General features: G+C 41.0%; 1 protein-coding gene across 3 annotated transcripts in view; it reads right to left on the bottom strand.

The window, feature by feature from the left end:
* Positions 1 to 1,349: 1,349 nt before the first annotated feature.
* The window catches only part of prkg1b (protein kinase cGMP-dependent 1b), a 46,659-nt gene continuing 28,709 nt past the window's right edge, over positions 1,350 to 19,299 (bottom strand). The window contains exons 4-18 of one of the 3 annotated variants that reach the window (XM_008437699.3): positions 14,884 to 14,989; positions 14,532 to 14,595; positions 14,376 to 14,453; positions 14,195 to 14,289; positions 13,499 to 13,564; positions 12,751 to 12,825; positions 8,517 to 8,613; positions 6,932 to 7,071; positions 6,661 to 6,750; positions 5,502 to 5,643; positions 5,155 to 5,318; positions 4,953 to 5,075; positions 4,806 to 4,868; positions 4,667 to 4,733; positions 1,350 to 4,558 (exon numbers count right to left, since the gene is read on the bottom strand). In XM_008437699.3, coding sequence (XP_008435921.2) covers positions 4,460 to 4,558; positions 4,667 to 4,733; positions 4,806 to 4,868; positions 4,953 to 5,075; positions 5,155 to 5,318; positions 5,502 to 5,643; positions 6,661 to 6,750; positions 6,932 to 7,071; positions 8,517 to 8,613; positions 12,751 to 12,825; positions 13,499 to 13,564; positions 14,195 to 14,289; positions 14,376 to 14,453; positions 14,532 to 14,595; positions 14,884 to 14,989 — 1,469 coding nt within the window. In that variant the 3' untranslated portion in view covers positions 1,350 to 4,459. Of the gene's footprint in view, positions 4,559 to 4,666; positions 4,734 to 4,805; positions 4,869 to 4,952; positions 5,076 to 5,154; positions 5,319 to 5,501; positions 5,644 to 6,660; positions 6,751 to 6,931; positions 7,072 to 8,502; positions 8,614 to 8,738; positions 10,493 to 12,750; positions 12,826 to 13,498; positions 13,565 to 14,194; positions 14,290 to 14,375; positions 14,454 to 14,531; positions 14,596 to 14,883; positions 14,990 to 19,299 lie in introns of those variants that run through there. The other 2 variants (XM_008437700.3, XM_081600404.1) reach the window with 2 other exon arrangements.

Raw genomic sequence — 19,299 nt, 5'->3', positions numbered from 1 at the left:
ACAAACATTGTTATTGTTTAAAAAACCTAGGATTTCTTCTGCTCTTTTGAAATATATATATATATATATATATATATCATAAAACAGTCATTAAGCACAAAAATAAAAATCGATTTATACTTTGTGGCAATTTGTTACCATAAAAAAACTGTAATCTCTTAACACCAAATAAATAACAAGTAGGATTCTTGTTTATAAAACATACATTATTTTGAAATACTGCTTATCTGTTTCGACACAAGAAATTTACAATTGGTACATTTTGCAAAAGTAAGAATCTGATGTTTACTTCGTGGCACTTGGTTACCAGAAGCACGCTTATCTCTTAGCAACAGATTAACAACAAATATTGTTATTGTTCAAAAAACATGACAATTCCTCTGCTCTTTTGAAATACTGCTTACCTCATACTACTTAAGAATTGTGCAGTTGGTGAATTCTGCAGAAAAGTGGAAATGTTTTTTTTTGGTTTGTTTTGTCATTGGTGGTAAATATAAAACAGACATTCAACACAAAAGTAAAAATTAGATTTATACTTCGTGGCAGTTCATTACCAGAAAAAACACTAATCTCTTAACACCAAATTAATAAAAGGTAATACTAGAAAATTGCTTCAGAAAAATTTAAACAGGGCCTGACAAAGTGTGCCTGGATCCAAATCAGGGGTTGCTAAAAATTAGCACCATTGCCAACCTGTACTCATTACTACGGTAGCCAAGATGCTAATGTTAGCTTAAATGCTGTCAGTAGCATGTGGGGTATCACTAGCATGTTGTCTTACTTTGACTTGCTCCATTCCGTATACTAAACATAGTTAATCAATAAAAATAATTAAAAAAAAGCTAAAATGCTTGTCCTGCAAGGTAGTGCACTAGTGGGTGGCAGCCAAATGCTAAGTTTGACTTAAGCAGTGAAATGCTAATATATTTGCTAATGTTAATGCACTGGTGCACTGACCTGGGAGAAGGAAAAAGCTAAAATGCTTATTTTATGGAAAAGGCTATGGAGATACATTGTTGATATTACCATTATAAAATAACTTGCAATTCAGTATTGGCAAAGATCAATATAATTTTCACAGACCGTTGTTGTTAGCAGCTGCTGAAAGTAACTAAAAAAGCTACTTTTAATGTAACTTAGTTGCTTTCCCAATCAAGTAATAAGTAATCTTACTAAGTAACTTTTTCAAGGTGTAGTCAGTAATCCGATTAAAGTTAATTTTTCAAAGTAACTACGCCATCTCTGTTTACTGCAGATCAGCTGCTAACCAAATTACTATCTTATGTAAGTGAAGCTTCACTCGACATTTAAATTCAGCAGATTTAGAATATGATTTGACTTTGCTTCAGTTTATTCTGGAACCTTTTATTTTTCAAACACATCCATAGAGCTTGGCATTCAGATTTCTAACAGTCAGACTCAGAAAGGTTATCTGGACGTGAAAGCAGAAAGTTTCTTCAGCTACAATTGTAACATAAATATTAAATATATAGAAACTATAGTAACATATTTCTTAATATACAAATAAATCACCAATAAACACAAAATAGCATCACTTAAGTATACATTTTTTTTTCCTTGTGGTCCAAAACTAAACTTTAATGTTCCAACATGACCTCACTGACATTGAGAAACAGAGAGGTTTTATCATGTCAGTGCCTCTAAAGCACTGGCTGACTGAAAACACATAAAAGGAGCCGTCTTTATATTTGACTTTTCTGAACAAAATAAAAGTCATATCATTTTGATTGTTACTGATTGAGCTCTACCATGCCCTCTGCCGGCGCAAACCGCACACCGTTACCACTGGCGTCATGCAGAGACGTCACACCACACGGATTGTTTTACAAAAATATTGCAGTAAAGTCTGACTGATGATACAAAAGCATTATACAAAATACATACAGGTGTTCACTCTTTTAAAAACGGCACAAAATACAGAGATCAGATATCCTCGTTTGAGGAATGGAACATCAAAATTGCACAATTGTTGAAACTATTTCACATAAACTTTGTTAGCATGCAAAGCTCCTTGCACGTCATCGCTTATTTTGCTGCGGCCACGACTTTTTCAACCGTGATCTTAGGCTTAATGAAGAAAGTTGACATTTAATCCTCGTCTGATTTGAGGTGGGATTGCGTTTGACTTTTCTTTAAAAAAAACCTGTATTTAGTGGATGAATCAGGAGTTGATTGATCAGAGAGAGAGAGAGCAAACCTTATCATCAATATTTGTCATCATCAGTTTCAGAGTTAATTTCAGTCTGCAGCAGAAATCTTGAGTTGTGTAAGGAAGCAATACGAGTTAAAGGTACAGAGTTTTGTAAACATAGACATCTAGTGGCACAAAGTGAAAACTACAGCCTACTGAGTAGATTGAAGTGTCTACAGAATGGAAGAAGGATTCCAAGAGTTTAGTTCATTTCGTTTGAAAGTGAGAGGGCTGGTTGCTGTCACATAATCCACACATCACATTTAGGCACAACGGGCAAAAAACTGTGAATTTAAAGTTTTCTCAGCACCTTTAGAGAACTACAATAGCAACATTTACCCACCAGATGGTACTACAATGCATCCGAAATGCTTGAGAACCAACCTATGGTTTTCTTTTCTTTAATAGAAACATCATCTCTGACTGTTTTTGTAATTACACCTGTCAAGTGGAAAGTTTCCAGCTCAGCATGGACATTGTTGACATTCGTTCACGATCTTTGTGTGATATTAGACCTTCATTCAGGAATTGCCTGGAACTGAGTGTTTGTCAAATTCTGTAGATTTCAGAACGAGCAATATTTAAATTATTGACACTGCCACTGGAGCAAGCATTATCAGAAGAGATTGCTTCAAACTACTTTACACGTGTACTGACCATGCATACCTCCCAAACAACCACCTGAAGAGGAACAGAGACATGGAAGTGCCTGTATATGTTGGAATACTCAAGAATGACACCAAATATCAGTTTCATGCTGCAACTCAAAGATTAATTGTGTCAAAACCTGCAAACAGAGAAGTTTCAAAGCAGAAACTTGTACTGCATCCTCAAAGTTTCTTTAGTTTTTAGAAAGGAAGTCGTGACTGAAGGCATTAAGGTGGCTGTAAGGAAGTTATTCCTGCCACTGGAGGCGTCGTATATAAGCCGGCCCTCAGTTAGAGAGCTGAATGTGGACTCACTCTTCAGCTCTGATTTATTAATGCACAAATGGGCTCTGAGGCTTTGGGCAGTGTTGGACTTTGGCAGGTTAATAACAAAGCAAGTTTTCAGAATTCTACCAAAATAACGTTGTGATGCACTAAGTTTAACTATCAGAGGCCTGGGAAGCCATTCTGATCTCAGTTCATTTACCTTTCAATGACGAAGAAAGGCATTTTTGTAAGGTCAACAGTTTCACATAATCATTTCATTATTATAATTTTTTTTACCATTTTCACTCTCTTGTAACTGACAAAATCAGATCTCATCCAGTCAGTTTATGCCTTACATAAAAAAAAAACTTAACTCATCAATAAAGTATACATTTTTTTCCCTCTACTGTCTGACTTCTATTCTACTTGGATTGAGTAATGCTAATTATTTGCTCTATTTCCAGGGAGTAAGAAATTAAATGTTCTGAATCTTTTTTTATTTTCAATTTATTGAATTTAATAAATCAATTATATTTGAAGTAATGTAATTTAAACACATAATAATATTAAATAATAAAATTTGTTAGTATTTAAAAGAGTAAATATTTAAAATATTTATTTGCGTATTTTGTTAGAGCTGCTCAATTAAAAATAATTATACCTCCCAGGAAAAGCAAGCTAAACCTTGTTTACAACCCCAACCTTGTTGATAAAAAAAATAAATAAATAAAAGATCTCCAGGTGAGAAGATGTATTGTGAATAACATCTTACACATTTCAGAGGAAGCAGATGGTGATTCAAGTTCTGTCAGCTTTCTGGTGGGATTTTTAAAAGCTGAAAGAGATGCTAAGAACCAGCACTTTTTGACACAAACTCTCAAGAATCACTACATTTGCAGCCGGTTCAGTGAATTTGCAGTAACAAAGTGGGTTCATAGAAGTCCTCTGTGGTCCATGTGATGAAAGAACTGCCTCAGAGTTCCTCTGCAGCCTAAAAGACAACTCAGATTCTTAGAAAATTTCAGCAGCCATCTGTTTGTCTCAACTGTTCATCACGCCTCCCGTGACTTCCCAGAACCAGAAGCGAGTCAAGAAAGTAAAGCCACGGGGGGTAAACCCCCAGCTCTGGACGCTGAGCTGCTTCATTGCTCAACTCTTCTTGAATGAACAGAGCTGATCTGCTGCATCGCTTCGATCTTCCAGAGAACCTTTCTCCATGCGCTTCCATTCACACTTGGACCCAAGTTCAGATTGAGAACAAACCCGCCACAGTTGGCTTCTTCATCCTGGCGGGTCTCCAATTTTAACACCGTCTCAAAGATGCAGACTCAGTTTAGAAATCATAGTCCCATCCTGAGTTATCGTCGGGCGGCGGCTCGTCCGTGTCTTCTGGAAAACTGTCAAAGTTACTGGTGTCGATTGGAGAGGACACCTGGAATCAAAAGTACAACTCAAGACCAGGAAAACGCCCCCAAAAAACAGGCTCATTCGGAACATTATGGTTACAATCCAAGTGGATTTTGATTTTCTCCTAACCTACCTTGGGTGTGATGGGTGGAGTTAGTGTTCCTTTCTTCAGTCCTTCCCAGTTGAATCCCTCGAACCACCTGAACACACAAACATTCAGTTCATTTCCAGACGATTGAAAGTAAACATTTAGCTCACTGTAGCTCTCTTACTTGTGCTTCTGGATGTCCTTCACTCCATTTTTCAGATTTCCTAGTCTCTCCGATGGACTATCCCTGCAGACACGAGGAAGACATGACTAAGTAGTTGATTTGGCGTCAGAATTAGTGAATTGTGTTTTAGGAAACAGTCCATGCTACCTGCAGAGCTTCTTGATGAGGTTGGCGGCATTCTTGGTGACCTTCTTGGGGAACTCGATCATGTCAATGCCTTTCAGTATGATGTTGTACGTTTTCATGGGATCTGGACCTGAGAACGGAGGACTGCAGACGCAAACCGACATTGTCGGACTCCGAACTGGTCATTTCAGATTTTTTAAATTTCAGGTATGGGAATCCCTACCTGCCTGTCAGCAGCTCATACATCAGGATCCCCAGAGACCAGTAGTCGGCCGATACGTCGTGACCCTTGTTCAAAATGATCTCTGGAGCAACGTATTCTGGTGTCCCGCAGAACGTCCATGTTTTCTTACAGAATCCAATCTTCTTTGCAAAACCAAAATCCACCTGCAAAAGGACAGTGCTTTTTATTTTGCTTAGTTGGACACTGTCAAGGAGTTTATTCCCTGACACCAGTTACATGACTGGAGTTTCTTGGAACACCAAAAATTTAGATTCACAGATTCAGTTCATTTGCCGAGCTTTTTGAACATGAGTCGCAGGTAGCCCGCGTGGATCTGGTGGACGTACCAGCTTAGCATATCCTCGGCTGTCCAGGATCAGGTTCTCGGGTTTCAGGTCTCTGTAGATGATGCCTTTGGCATGCAAGTAAGCGAATGCTTCAACCACGCAGCCAGTGTAGAACCTAGTGGTGGAGTCGTCAAACGAACCCCTGCAACCAACAGAGATGCAGAAAATGATCAATGCATTTGGAATTTGGAGACATTTTCATACCAGTCATTATAAGATTACATAATACAGACCCAATATGTGAATAATATGTTTTGTTCTGTTTATTCAAATATGTAAAAAATTAGATTTGTAATCATTTTGTAGCCTATTTGCGGTTTAGTACTGATGGATTCACTTATTTGTGGATTTTTTTAGTTTATTTGGAATATTGCTCCAGATTAGTTGCTGAAATATTAGCATATTTGTTGATTTTTATATAGAATATAAGCTATTCAAAGGAAAATGCACTTTGGGAAGAAAAAATATCAACACATAATATAATATGTTATACTGTATGCTATTAGGTAGTATTTGCAAAGCAGTCAACTCAGGGGTGCTATTATTTATTTATTTATTTATTTATTTGCTGCAGTTTGGTTATACTTCCTAGAGCAGAGATAAGATGGATTGTATTATCTTCTGTGGTAGCGACAAGATGGCTTTGACTGTTCTTATTGATTCATATTAAGGTATATTTGGTGTTTGAATCAATTCAATATGCAGTTATAAACATTTAGAGACATTCTCAAGTATTCATGGCTATTAGCTCTTTGCAACCTGTTGTGGTCCCAATGAATACTGGAGACCCACTGTAAACTTAATAATTAAAAAAAAGAATTTCAAATATACATTTTCACTATAAATCGTAATATTATAAAAAAAAAAATGACATAATTATTTTTTCCCAAATTTGTTCTGTAATTCATAGAGTAATTGTAAATAAGCTAAACTAATCTAATACAGATATTAATACTAGGAAACAATCTAATACACTCTCAAATAATAATTATACATTATGTAATATTACAAAAGCGTCAGAGAACATATTCTTGACATAAATAGGTGAATGATGAAGTAAAAAATAATTTATTTTAATTAGTGGGTAATAATTGTGATGACAGTAAAGTTAAATAAATCTTTAGTCGGTCAGGTATCATCTTGGTGACAGGTTTCATACCTGTCTCTCAGTATGGTCCACAGCTCTCCACCCAGACACGCCTCCAGCAGCATGTATAAATATTTACTGTCTTTAAACGTCCGATACAACCTGAACACCAAGAACAGAGTCACAGAGGGAACCTGACATGTCTGCAACTTTACTTACATCAGGACAAATTCAAGTACTCATTTAAGGTTAAACTAGTATGCTTTACTGGCACCTTTGTCTTTTTTTTTTTTTTTTTTACATTTATTATTTCATGAGACATAAAAACACGCAGTTCTCTGACCTGACAATGAAGTCCGAGTGTGCCTCGGTCATGATGTGTTTCTCTGCACGGATGTGCTCCTGCTGCCTCGTGTCCACAATGTGACGCTTCTTCAGGATCTTCATGGCGAACGTTTTCGCCTCCTCGTTCTTCAGCTGCACCTAAATAAAGACAGCAAATACAGCAGGGCAAGAAAGCAAGAAAGATCAATTACTACAAAACACTTGCAGTGTGACGCCACAGCACAACTGCCAACCTGCAGAGAGAGCTCATATGTGTTTTATTTATCACTTTGTGCAATGTCCGAAAATGACCAGCTGAACACCTATTTGCTTTCCCTGCATGAGGTTCTTTTCTGATTTATGCTTTTGGTTGAATTTGGCCTGCTTTCTTTAAATTATCCTTTTAGATTATACCATTGCTTATTTTAGAAACTTTTTAAGCGTTCTAAAGTTAAAAACTCAGGAAATGTGCTTGAGGGGTGTCAGGATCTACTGAGTGTTCATGCTGTAAACACCGCACTGTGCTTCTTGTAGGACATGACACAATCTATTCCTATTCCTGGACGGATTCTCCACTTCAGGACACCTGAGCTCCAACCCCAACCCGTGACGCCCCGATCATGCTAGCACCAGCGGAAAAACACTGGGAACTGGAGCCGGGTTTCCACTCAGAGGATCCCAGCAAAGACAAATCCAACTATGTGCTTTACTTTGGTTTTACTGACATGTTGGAAACTTCATTTATTATTATTATTATTAGACAAAGAGGTGTTTTGACTATATGTAAAAAAAAGTATTTTATTATTATTGTTTACATCTAAAAAATATACTGTGATGACAGGGAAGAGCTCAAAACAAAAATATTTCTAGAAGATTTAAGGCCATGCTGATGTAAAGGGAGTAAGCGGACCTGCAGAGTCAGATTTTCAGTTACGATGATGTCATTAGCAATCCATTTGGGTCAGACAGGCAGTCTGGAGGTCAGAGTTCACCTTCTTACACTCTGAATGACTAAAAATACTTCAGGAGGACCCCCCCAACCGCCAAGCCTGGAATCTAATCTGTTTTTGGGCAAACCCGCAGCAGGGCTTTCCCTTTAACCAACAGTCACCTCCAGCCCCGCCTCCTGTCCTAGAGAAACCGAACTCCTTGAGCCGCAGTGCGTCAAATGCCTCATCCCTCCATCCTCTCCACTTCCCTCCACCCAACCCAGAACATCCCTGAGCCTGTTTTGGTCCAGGATTGCAGGTGTATGACCCCCTCAACCATATTTGGACTGGTTTCCAGTTACAGATGCTGACACTTTGCTATCACGCAGTGACAATGAAACAGTTTAAAATGACTCAACAAATAATTAAACGGTCCGGAACTGGATGTCTGGTACAAGTTTCAGACATGCAAGTTCAGAAGCATGTCTAAAACTTGTTCATCCCTGTTCAGAAACTGGTGTGGAACAGAGAGTTTCTGGTTCATTATTCTGTTAGAACATTGACCTCCGAACTGGCGATCTGTCCGGGATGTATAATGGACAAGGACAACCGGGTGTAGCCAATGGATCAATGGATGGATGTTGACTAGTAAAACACGTACAGATCAAGACGTACCAGCTCAACTCTTCCAAAGCCTCCAACTCCCAGAGTATCAATGATGTTGAAGTCATTGAGCTTTAGGCTGGAGAAGAAGGCGTTCTCAGCTTCGTACCTGACAAGATAAACACACAATCATGTGGTGGGAATGTCTTTTTTTTTTTTTTTTAAAGGTTCATTGCAATGGAGAATACAAGTGGATAAAACCTTTCCAGTTAATCAAATACCCGGCTGTCCTACCTGTAGCATTTTACCACGTGGAAAAATGGAAACTTCTTGGAAGTCTGGATGGAGAAGGAAGTGATGGGGAAGGAGTGAGAGGGGGTAGAAGGAAGACTGGGGAGACGTTCCCGCTGCCGCCTCACTGGGACGGGAAGCAACTCTCTCATCTCTGAAACTATTTCGAATAAGGTCGGAATAAGGAAAAAAAATGTTCTCCCTGAACCGAGAGGGTGAATCCGCCTTTAATCGGTCGATGACTATTTATGAATGGAACTCAATGCACTGGATTCTTCAGATGATGTTTCAGTCGTTATTCTACGAAAAAAAAAAGTTCTCACGTAAAGACGTGAAGACAGAGAACCGGAGCAAAATCTGGAACCTCACGAGAACGTTCGGCAGAGCGTCTGCAGCAGAGCCGTCTCAAACGATGAGCTCCACGTCCAGTTTACATGGTGCGGGTAGCGCCGATGGCAGCAGTAGATCAGCAGGGTTCTGCTGTGGAGGTACCGGCGCGGCGGGGAGGTTGCCGGGTCCTCCAGAGGTTTGTGCATCAAGATAGAGAAAGCGGCTGGTCCTGAAGTGAAGGAACTGCTGTCAGAATCCAGGAGAGACTGAGAACAGCATCACCTCCAAGAAAATCACTTTTTTTGTTTCTCTGACTGATACGAAGAGAACAAGAAGGTCTGAAGCGGAGCAGTTAAACTGAGGACACTTTAAGGACTATAACCCAAACTGAGGAAAGGCTCTAAGAGGTTTTGGTCAAAATGAGACTCAGGTCTGCAGCGGCTGAATCCTCCAGGCTGGAACAGCTACTGACACGGCGACCTGAGTGGTGGGAGTTGCTGCTGCTAACGGGTATTTTTAGGAGGTGGAAACATTGCTCAGAGGTTCACCCGCTAAAGGAAGGTCAGTCATTGAGGAGGCTGGCTGAGTGACAGGAGGCTGCAGCACAGACTGTCCCAACCTGAAAATTAGAAGACACCCAGGTTTCTTCTTCTGGGATTATCAGAGACCCTCACAGCTTGCTGCGCATTTCCGTACCCATGGATCAGCTGTGGAGTCATGTTTGTTCCTGCCTTCAGTGTGAACGAGGCTCTTTTATGTTTGCATGCACCACAGGTGTTATACACCTGACATAACTTAGGGCTGTTAATCCTCCGGACTCTGACTTTAACCAGGCCAATAACTGTAAGCGTTGTGTTCCAGCATCGCCATGTCCTCCCAGAATAACTCGCTACGAGCTGACAAACAACAAAAAATATTTTGTCACAATGGCAGCTCTAATCCCTTTGCACGTGAGGGTCAAAAAGGGTTTAAGCCAAAGCTCTATACCTGAATCGTACCAAGCCACGAAATCAGGTCACCTGGTTCTCAACAGATCATATAATCAGAATAAAATAAAAAGAAGATTCTTTACTTTTTCTGTTGAGTTGACATCCCAGCACATTTCTTGGATTAGAGAGTCCATTACTTTGTCAGCATTTTAACTGTTGAAATTTATGACAGGACAATCAGAGAAAGACTTAACTAAACTTGCATGAAATTGCTGAGTAAGATAACTTTCCTTACTGTACTTGAATGAAGCGCGAGACTCAAGGTACAACGTCCTTTGGACAGATGAGATCAAAGTAGAGTGGTTTGGTCATAAAGCACAGAACCATGTTTATAGAAAACCCTAGTTAGTGCTGGTTGAGGTGTAATGAATGGGCTTTTTTCTACCTTCTCCTATCTTTGAATTGACCAAGAACCACAACCAAACAATTCTAGAGTCAAATGCGAGGCTGTCTGTCTGAAACATGAACCTTGCCCACACTTGGACGTCAACTGGACGATGATCCCAAATACAGCAACTATGGCAGAATAGCTAAACAAGAACAGAATCAACATATTGCAATGGTCTGGTCCAGTGTTTCTCAGTTCCAGTGTTTCTCAGTTGCAGTCCTCGGGGGACTACAGCCCTTTGTATGTTAGACGTGTCTCTGTTTTAGATCACCTGATTAAAATGACTGCATGGTCTTCTCTGCATGCCATCAAGTGGTACAGAAGCCTGTTAATCACCCACTTATTCAAGCCAGGTGTGTGGCAAAAGGGAAGCACCTAAAACATGAGGCCTGGCATTGAGAACCACGGGATCTAGTCAATGTCCAAACCCGAAACTAATGTGAACAGCGTCCTGGGACCTCTTGGAAGTTTTACAGAAGAATAAAAAAGAGACTAATAGAATCATCATATATCTTTTGAGAACAATGCTTCCCATGTTTTCACGTCTGGACCAACAGACTGAAGCCTCTTTAGTTGTACATGCAGGACCAGATTACTTCCTGCAAGCACTGGATTCGGGTTTCTGCAGAAACAGTAGCTGCTGTTGGCGAACACTTGAACGGTCTAAAATTAGTCGGCGGTGGTAAGAAAGGGATTTGGACTTCACAGCACACGAAGGACACACAAGGATGAATCAAACAGAGTAAACCAAGCGGCTTCAAAAAGCTTAAACAAAGGGGAGAGATTTAATATCAAAATACAGCACGAGGAGATTTAGCATCGTTTCTGTAGTTTTATCCTTTTCATGTTCTTATCAAGCTCCGTGTGAAATTGTTTGCGGTAATCCTAAAAAAAACAACTCTCACATAAATTGGACATATTTGCATATTTAACACTTTTTCCTGGCAGTTAGGAGATATTCTTAAACACCACAAACAAATCCCACCAAAGACTTTCCGTCAGCTCGGATCAACAGAAGCAACCTAAACCAAATTCAGGTCACTGGTATGGAACAGAGTTCGGCTCAGAGCAGAGCGCCGGAAGGGCAAACGCACACTCAGGTTGCAACCTCTCTGTTTTCTGTTTACCGTTGCCGTGGCGACAGCCATGCGCAACAGTCGAACAGTCCAGGTTTGCGAGTGTGTGCCATATTAAATCTATACCATAAGAGGAAACACATGAGCGTCCAGCTGCAAAGTGTCACATGACCGGCAGTCGGTTGACTCCTGACCGTCACTGTAGCAGCAGCTGAACCCTGATTGGACGAGTGACCTCGGTCCACAAACGCCTCTGATAGCGGTCCTTTCTCCACCTGGTAGAAGTCGGACTGAATTATATTCCAGCTGCTGTACAGATACATTGACATGAAGGCTTTCTAAATATTTAGCTTTACCTGAAAAAACAATTAAGCAGACGCTTTCTAATTCAAAACAAGCATGAAGTACAGTTTTATTTTCCAAAAATGGGGTCAAGGTAGGTATTAAAAGGTATGTCTGGATATGTTCATTGATTCTGATGTTGGTCAGAACTCTAACACCATTTTTTTTTTTTTTTTTTATAGAGTTCAGTAGTAAACACGCCAAAACAATAATCAAGCCTACTGAATACAAAAGCATCCACCTGTTATGGGTCTATTTCTTAAGGGAAGCCCTCGATACTCGCACTGTTTTTTATTGTTTTCTATTCTGTTTTTCAGGTAGCAGTGACACCCACATAACGGTCGACCCTTGACAAAGATCAGCTCGAGGGTTTGATGTAATGGTGGCAGACAGTCTGTGTGATTAAGTGGTTTAAAGAATTTAAGGTGAAAAAAGACGAGAATTGTAGATTTGCCCACCAGATCTGGGTTGTTATTAATAACAGTACTGGAGGTGTGTTTTCGATGCAGGTTGCGCATTACTGACATGTTTTACTCTTTAGAGCAGAATGGATTCAATGCCAATTTTATGCGTATCGCTCTGTAACAAGCCCCCTGGGTTGCCTCCTGCCGTTTCTCAATGCCCACTTCACTTATGAAAGCTCACATGAGCGCCACGATTAGGGATTAACGCACAGCCGGAGACAGTTTAACGAGGGCATCATCGTCACACCAACACAACAGAGTTGTTTAGGGAGAGAGGTTTCTGGTGTAGTGATGAAGCTGTAAATAAAATGTGTTGCTTCATCAAGAGTTTTTATTTTTATTTTTACTTTTTTAGAAAGCTCAGCTGAAAGCAAAGTGAAAACTTCCTGATAACACTGCAGACCCGTCACTGTCTGATGGACGTACTTGGCTTTGGCTTCAGCGTCCTCGTAGACTTTATTTGAAACGTCGTCCAGTCCACCAATCAGGTGCTTGAATGAGCTGAAGAGAGAGAGAGAGAGAGAGAGAGAGAGAGAGAGAGAGAGAGAGAGAGAGAGAGAGAGAGAGAGAGAATATATATATTCATTTCAATAATCTGAGAACCATCATGATGTTCGGTCCATTTCAGAAACATGCTAGCAGGACAGAGCCCCGGTAAAGCTGAAGTCAGTGAGGTTAGATTAGTGTTGCTCTTAAAGGACTCACTCTGCCTTGAACCACACAACATTCCTGAGAGAACCTCAGCAGTGGAAAAGGAAAATCAATGTGTAAGACTTAGTTTTAACAGCTGTGGAAGATTTATAACTCCCTCTGTAAGGACTCAGATTGGTTTTAGATAGCAGTTAGGAGCCATGTGAGGAGGACTACAATCTCCAGAACAATCCATCCATCCATCCATTTTCTTTTACACCCTTGTCCCTTAGTGGGGTCGGGAGAACAATCCAGATAGGTTTTATTACTTATTTGCAGTAATTAGTACATGTCATTTGCCCTGAAAGCCAGCAGAGGGCAGTATTGACTTAAGAAAGATGGACCAGTTTTTTCCACTGTTAAAATGCAATGTTTGGAAAATGGTCAGCTTTAAAGGAGCATCTTGAAAAGACTAATCTGAACCCGGGGCAGACAGACTTTGTGTCCAGGTCTGTTTGGTTCTGAAACTACGGAGAACACTCACTCTCTGTCGATAACCAGGCAGGTGACAGGCTCAACAGCGATCACGTTGGCTGTTCTCACGTCTTCCCTGTAAACACACACACAGAAACGCACACACACACACCCACACACACACACACACACACACACACACACACACACACACACACACACACACACACACACACACACACACACACACACACACACACACACACACACACACACACACACACATATTTACAGCATCATTGGGGGTTAAACCACCAGCCCAGCAGATAACTGTATTCAGAGCACTGGGTAGTCTGTGACTACTCATAAAGTTCTCACATTAAGTAGACTGTCTGAGATCAATTCAAATATGTTCAAAATTTTGCAAAAATCACAATTTTCAAAATATTCTGTCACGACAAACCTTTTCATCGACTTCAAACGTCTTTGTTTTCAAACTTATGCAAACTTCGAAAACAAAAATGGAGCAAAAGTGGAAAAGGCGTATGTAAAAAGAATTCTGAAAACTGTGCAGCGCCTCGTGCACATGGACATGAAGCCAGGCAGCGAGCTGTCCATCAAACTTTTAAGAAGAAGTTGCGTCCAATGGGCTGACAGACAGACATGGAGGTGTTTGAACGGTTGATTGTAGGGAAAAGATGCTTGGATGACTTGATGGAGCTGAAAGGTGGAGTGACATTGGTTGTCTAGGGCAACATGGTCTTACCCCTGCAGCGCTCGCTCTCCAAACCAGTCTCCTCTTCCGAGCTCCCTCAGGTGAATGGCCTCCTGATTGGCTGAATCCCCCTTAGTCACATTCACCTACCAGGAAGTGTGAACTAATCAGCAGGTTTTCCTAACATAAATGATGATGTCACAGTCATTTAATAAGAGGAGAGCGGACGAACCTTCCCCTTGCTGATGATGAAGAAGGTGTCTCCTCGTGCTCCTTGTCGGATGATGTACTCTCCGTCGTCATAGTGAGTCTGGACACAGAGCAAGCTGTCTGATTGGACGATTCGCAGCAGACGAAGGAGAGACGGTGAGTAAGATGACGGACTCACCTCCTCCATGACGTCCGCCAGCTTACTGAGGGTTTCCTCTGAAAGACCCTGGAAGGTTGGAACGCTGCGCAGAAAGAAATTCATTCTTAATTTATCTTAAATCGTAAATTCTGCATTTGAAGTGTTTGGGTTGCTTCAGTTCTGAATGCTCCCTGAAAAACATTAAATATTAAAAAGACATTTTCTGAAGGAGTCTGCACTATCAGCTGCTGCATCTACACAAGGGGAAGGTTTTGCTTTGGAGAACTTTCGCCGTTCAAAACAACGAATTTAATGAATTAAAATGGTTCTGGAGCCACTGACTGTATATGTGCGCGTGTTGATGAGATCGTGCATCTCTTAAGGCAATCACCTCTTCAGGAAGTCCATGTACTCAGAATGTTTGATGAGTCCGGTTCTCATCATGATGGTCTGAAAGCACTGCCGGTCGATGGCCCACAGCTTCACATGGATCAGAGCTGAGAAACACACAATGAGAGCTGAAACACAGAGCTGCTGGTTCTGCATGTACGTGCTCAGAGTTGTGTGCACGTGGGCTTTCATGTTCATCTTTAAACTGTGTGTTAGCATCAGGTGAGACCTGAAATCGTGCCACGATGTGCGTGCACAAAACATGCACAGGTTGTCATGGAAACCACACACTTCTCTGTGTGTGTGTGTGTGTGTTTGTGTGTGTATCAGATGTTCAAATCTGCAGTCCAGGTGTAATCAGGCGTTCAGGTTCTGTTTGTGACCAACAGACAAACTTTAATGTGATCTGGGCTACTTTTATACTGTGAGCACTGAGTTGATGTTGTTGCCTAGTAACAAATTTTAGTCTGTTTAACAGCAGGGGGCTTTTTTTTTTATGTAACGAACAAACACCGGACCTTGGTTTCACATCGCTCAGCCTATTTAACACGTCTGTGAACATCAGTTAGTATTTATTTTTTTGGTGGTGGCATATTTCAGGCTCCTGGTGACATCTTCTGTCTGAGATCTGCTGAAACCCGTCAAACCTACGTTAGAAACTTCAGCCGAGACCGAGAAATGCTGCAATAGGGAAGCCAAATTCATCACTGATGGAGTCGCCTGACTAACCACATGGATTTTATTTTCAAGTCATAAAATAACTAGAAATCTTTGGGGGGAAAAAAGGTTGAGAATACTTCAACGTGTTAAAATGATGTTGGTTCCTGAAACAGACATCAGTTTATTCCACATAATGTCTCACTTTGCTACTGAAGCGATGCTTTAGAACAGGGGTCCCCAAACTACGGCCCGCGGGCCGGATCCGGCCCGCCTCCACATTTGGTCCGGCCCCCTGAACAATACCCGATAATATTCAGATTTATTTTTTTTCATTTACCGTATTTTCCGAACTATAAGCCGTGTATATGTGGATTTTTCTTCAACCACCAGGGGGCTCTTTAGCAGGAAGTGAATCATTGGAAGTCTGGTTACTTGCGCACCAACACTGAGCCACAAACAGCAAAATGAGTAAGAAACAGATCAGATGTCTTTGGAAAGTGTCTTTGCAAAGGGGAAAAGGCCCAGAGAAGAGACAGCAGAATGGATTTATCCCGGACTGGTAGGTGAGTCCCACATTACAAGCCGCTCTGCGTAACATGCCGCGACCGGCTGCTAATGAAGCAATGAAGCTTCAAGCTGCTTTGCCACCTAGAGACCAAGCAGGCTGTGGATATAAGCAACACTTCGGGTGTTATTGTCTCCCATCACTCCCAGATCGGACACTCGTTGCAGAGAAACAAGCTCAGGGCTCCCGTTAGTCATTATCGTGAGTTAAAATTTTCATGAAAGTAATATGTTCGTTTTTGTGGCGCTCCTGTATATTATTTTGAAGGGATATATAAACGTTACCATAGCGACCAGAGTCAGCGCGTTTGGGCTGCGGTGGAGAGGAGAGGAGTAGAGCTTTTGAGTCTTAAGTCTGGTTTAGACGGAAAGATTTAAGAATTGTCGGCTGATTCTCCAAACCTCTGTGACCACAGAGCTGATAAAAGTCCAACAGGTTCGATCGGTTCGTGTGTCCAAGGCAGGAGCAACACGAACCGATTCCAGTCACGAACATCCCGATTCCAGAGGATAATCCAGTAAAACCCCCAACATAGCAGGAATTTAGAATAACCAAACACGGATGACGATGTAGAAGCAATAGTGATAATTTGTGGAGTCATTTTAAGAGATAAAAGATGTAACAAAAAGAAAAGGCGGTGGATGAAAGACGACGGAAGTAGCCGCTCTATTTGCTGCACTATGATTTGGAGGTGGATATATTTTTTCATAGTTAACATTTTTAACTGAATAAACATAATAATAATTTTTAGATTTAATAATAAACATTTCCACATATCATCTCCGATATCTACCCGACTCTCGGTTGCGTGACATGTCAGCTGTTTGGGATTCCCCTCTGTTCTGACGTCACCACGCTTTCTGATTGGCTACCTGTCACATTCAACAAGTTGTATTCTCGTTCCAAGTCAGGGAAAACCCCACAGGCTGCGATAAAAGGGCCAAGCAACCCAAATAGGGCATATTCAGTATTTAGTGGGAACACCAACATGCAGAAGCCTTATCTGACTGTTCATCCCCCTTCCCCCTCTCCCGGGCCGCAACAAAATGTCCAAGTCTTGACCGGTCCGCGGTAATAAAAAGGTGAACCACTGATTTAGCACATGCTAGTAGCAACACGAAGGATCAGCACTTTTACTGTTACAGTTACCGCTCGGAAACTACCGTAATCAGTTCAGTTAAATCTAATCTTGGCAACTTTTTTCTTTTTCAACCATAATAAATGTGATATTCAATTGACCTGTTATGACTCAGATTTTGGGTGTCCGCCCCCCTCTGCTGCTGCTGTATCGTTGTGGAAAACCGGCAGAGATATCTGAGGCTTAGATGTATGTTTACTGATTAAAAAAACAACAAAAAAACAACTTTGGGGTTATGGCTTATGGTCCAGTGCGGCTCATAGTTCTGAAAATACGGACTATAATCCTTGGATTTATTCTGTGAAGAACCCAAAGAGGGTTTTTTGATTGTGCTTTCTGGAAAACAATATATATTTACATTTAGGCACTCCTGCAGTTGTCACACTTTTTCTCTTACAAACTGACTCCGGCCCCCCACCAGAAAAGGAAAACGTTATGTGGCCCTCACAGGAAAAAGTTTGGGGACCCCTGCTTTAGAACAACAAGAGATCGTCTTCGATTGAGTTCAGATGGTTTCTTTCTGCGATCTGAGCCTGAAATCAGATCGTAGCCAGAAATCAGACTGGAGTCAAACTTACAGACCTTGGTCTGAATAAAACCAAAATCACCAGAAAACCCCTCTGACGCCTGTCTGTGACAGAGAGGATCAGCTTTCTCTGAGGGCTCTGCTCCACGGTGACGATTGGTTCAATTCCCCGCACAACCGGAACCGAGGAACAGGGGGTCAGGAAATAACTGTGACTGAGCCACAGCAGAATCTTCGTCCTCCTGAGGAATCTGTGGTAGTTTCAGATTGTGCCACAGTCGTTCATCTCGGAAATCTCTGAGGGAAACAGCAAAACCTGACTGAAACGAGAAGGAGAGAAGGAAAGAAGGAAAGACAGAAAGACGTGGAGGACGGATGGAAAAGTAGGACAGAGGGAACACAATACGAAGAACAGAATAAATTTAACTGGAGTAAATGGAGCAAAGGAACTGATAGTGATTTAGGGGGATGAATAAAAGAAAAAGAGTGAGTGTAAAATAGGAAAACTTGAAAGCAAGGGGTAAAGACAACTCCAAGCTTAGGAACTGAAGGAAAGTGCTCACAAATTCACGAAAGGTGAGCCAAAACTTATTACATCCCATAATCCTCAACAGGTCCACTGACAGACCTGGATGCCATGGTTACGAAGCCTCTGCCTAAAGTTGCAGGCAGTTACTGTGGAGACGCAGGAACTCAGAAACTTCCTGCACTTTAATGATGTTTGAGTTGAGAGAGACTGTATTTTTTATTTATTTTTTTTAGAGAGCACCAACACATTTATTTCCGTCAGCCACAGCAGTGAGGATGGTTCTCTGCTTCCCTGTCACTGTGAGGCCTCCAGGCTGCAGGATGGAGAGTAAATGATCACATTCAGAGGTTAAGTGAGTGTGATTTTGTGTGTATGGAGGTCCAGAAAGCACAACGTTTGTGTGTGGAACCCAAACTGTGCCTCTGTGTGTTTATCGCAATGTGAGCGAGTGTGAGGGAAAGAGAAGCTCTGCTGGGTTATAAATAAACGCTGTGCGGACATGTGGGCGCTAAGTGAGGAGGTTTCTGTGGGTAAGAGCTCAAATCAGCATTAAAATAATTTTCTGAAAGCCGTAAATGTATTTTTGCTTTTAATAAAAAACACTTTACTGGAACCTGGAAACAATTGTAAAAAACGTAAACAGGAGCATCAAATTCAGATCATGTTCTTTTTTTTCTTCTAAAACCTTCTGGATAATTCTGAAGATGCTCCTGGATATAGTGGTGGATTTTCTGAATCCATGTCTAGCTGGACCAACTCACCAAGTGAAAGCACTATAACATGCATATGCTGTTTCATAACCAGTAGAAAAATCTATTGGGAGTACGGTAATTAAGCCCTTTGTTTTCAATGGAATGATGACTATTTATTCGAGAGCCTTTAATTCTGGATGGACCGCTCCAAAAATGTTATTCCCTTCAAACATTAGGAACTTGATTGTAAAATAAAAGATCTTCAAACTACTTCAAATCTAAGACTGTGTGAATCATTTTGACTTTC

The sequence above is a fragment of the Poecilia reticulata genome, chromosome 19 (assembly GCF_904066995.2).
Source record: "Poecilia reticulata chromosome 19, P_reticulata-male-v2, whole genome shotgun sequence".
Taxonomy (NCBI): Eukaryota; Metazoa; Chordata; class Actinopteri; order Cyprinodontiformes; family Poeciliidae; genus Poecilia; species Poecilia reticulata.
The sequence above is the reverse complement of the archived record's forward strand: the minus strand, read 5'-3'. Positions and strand labels throughout refer to the sequence as shown.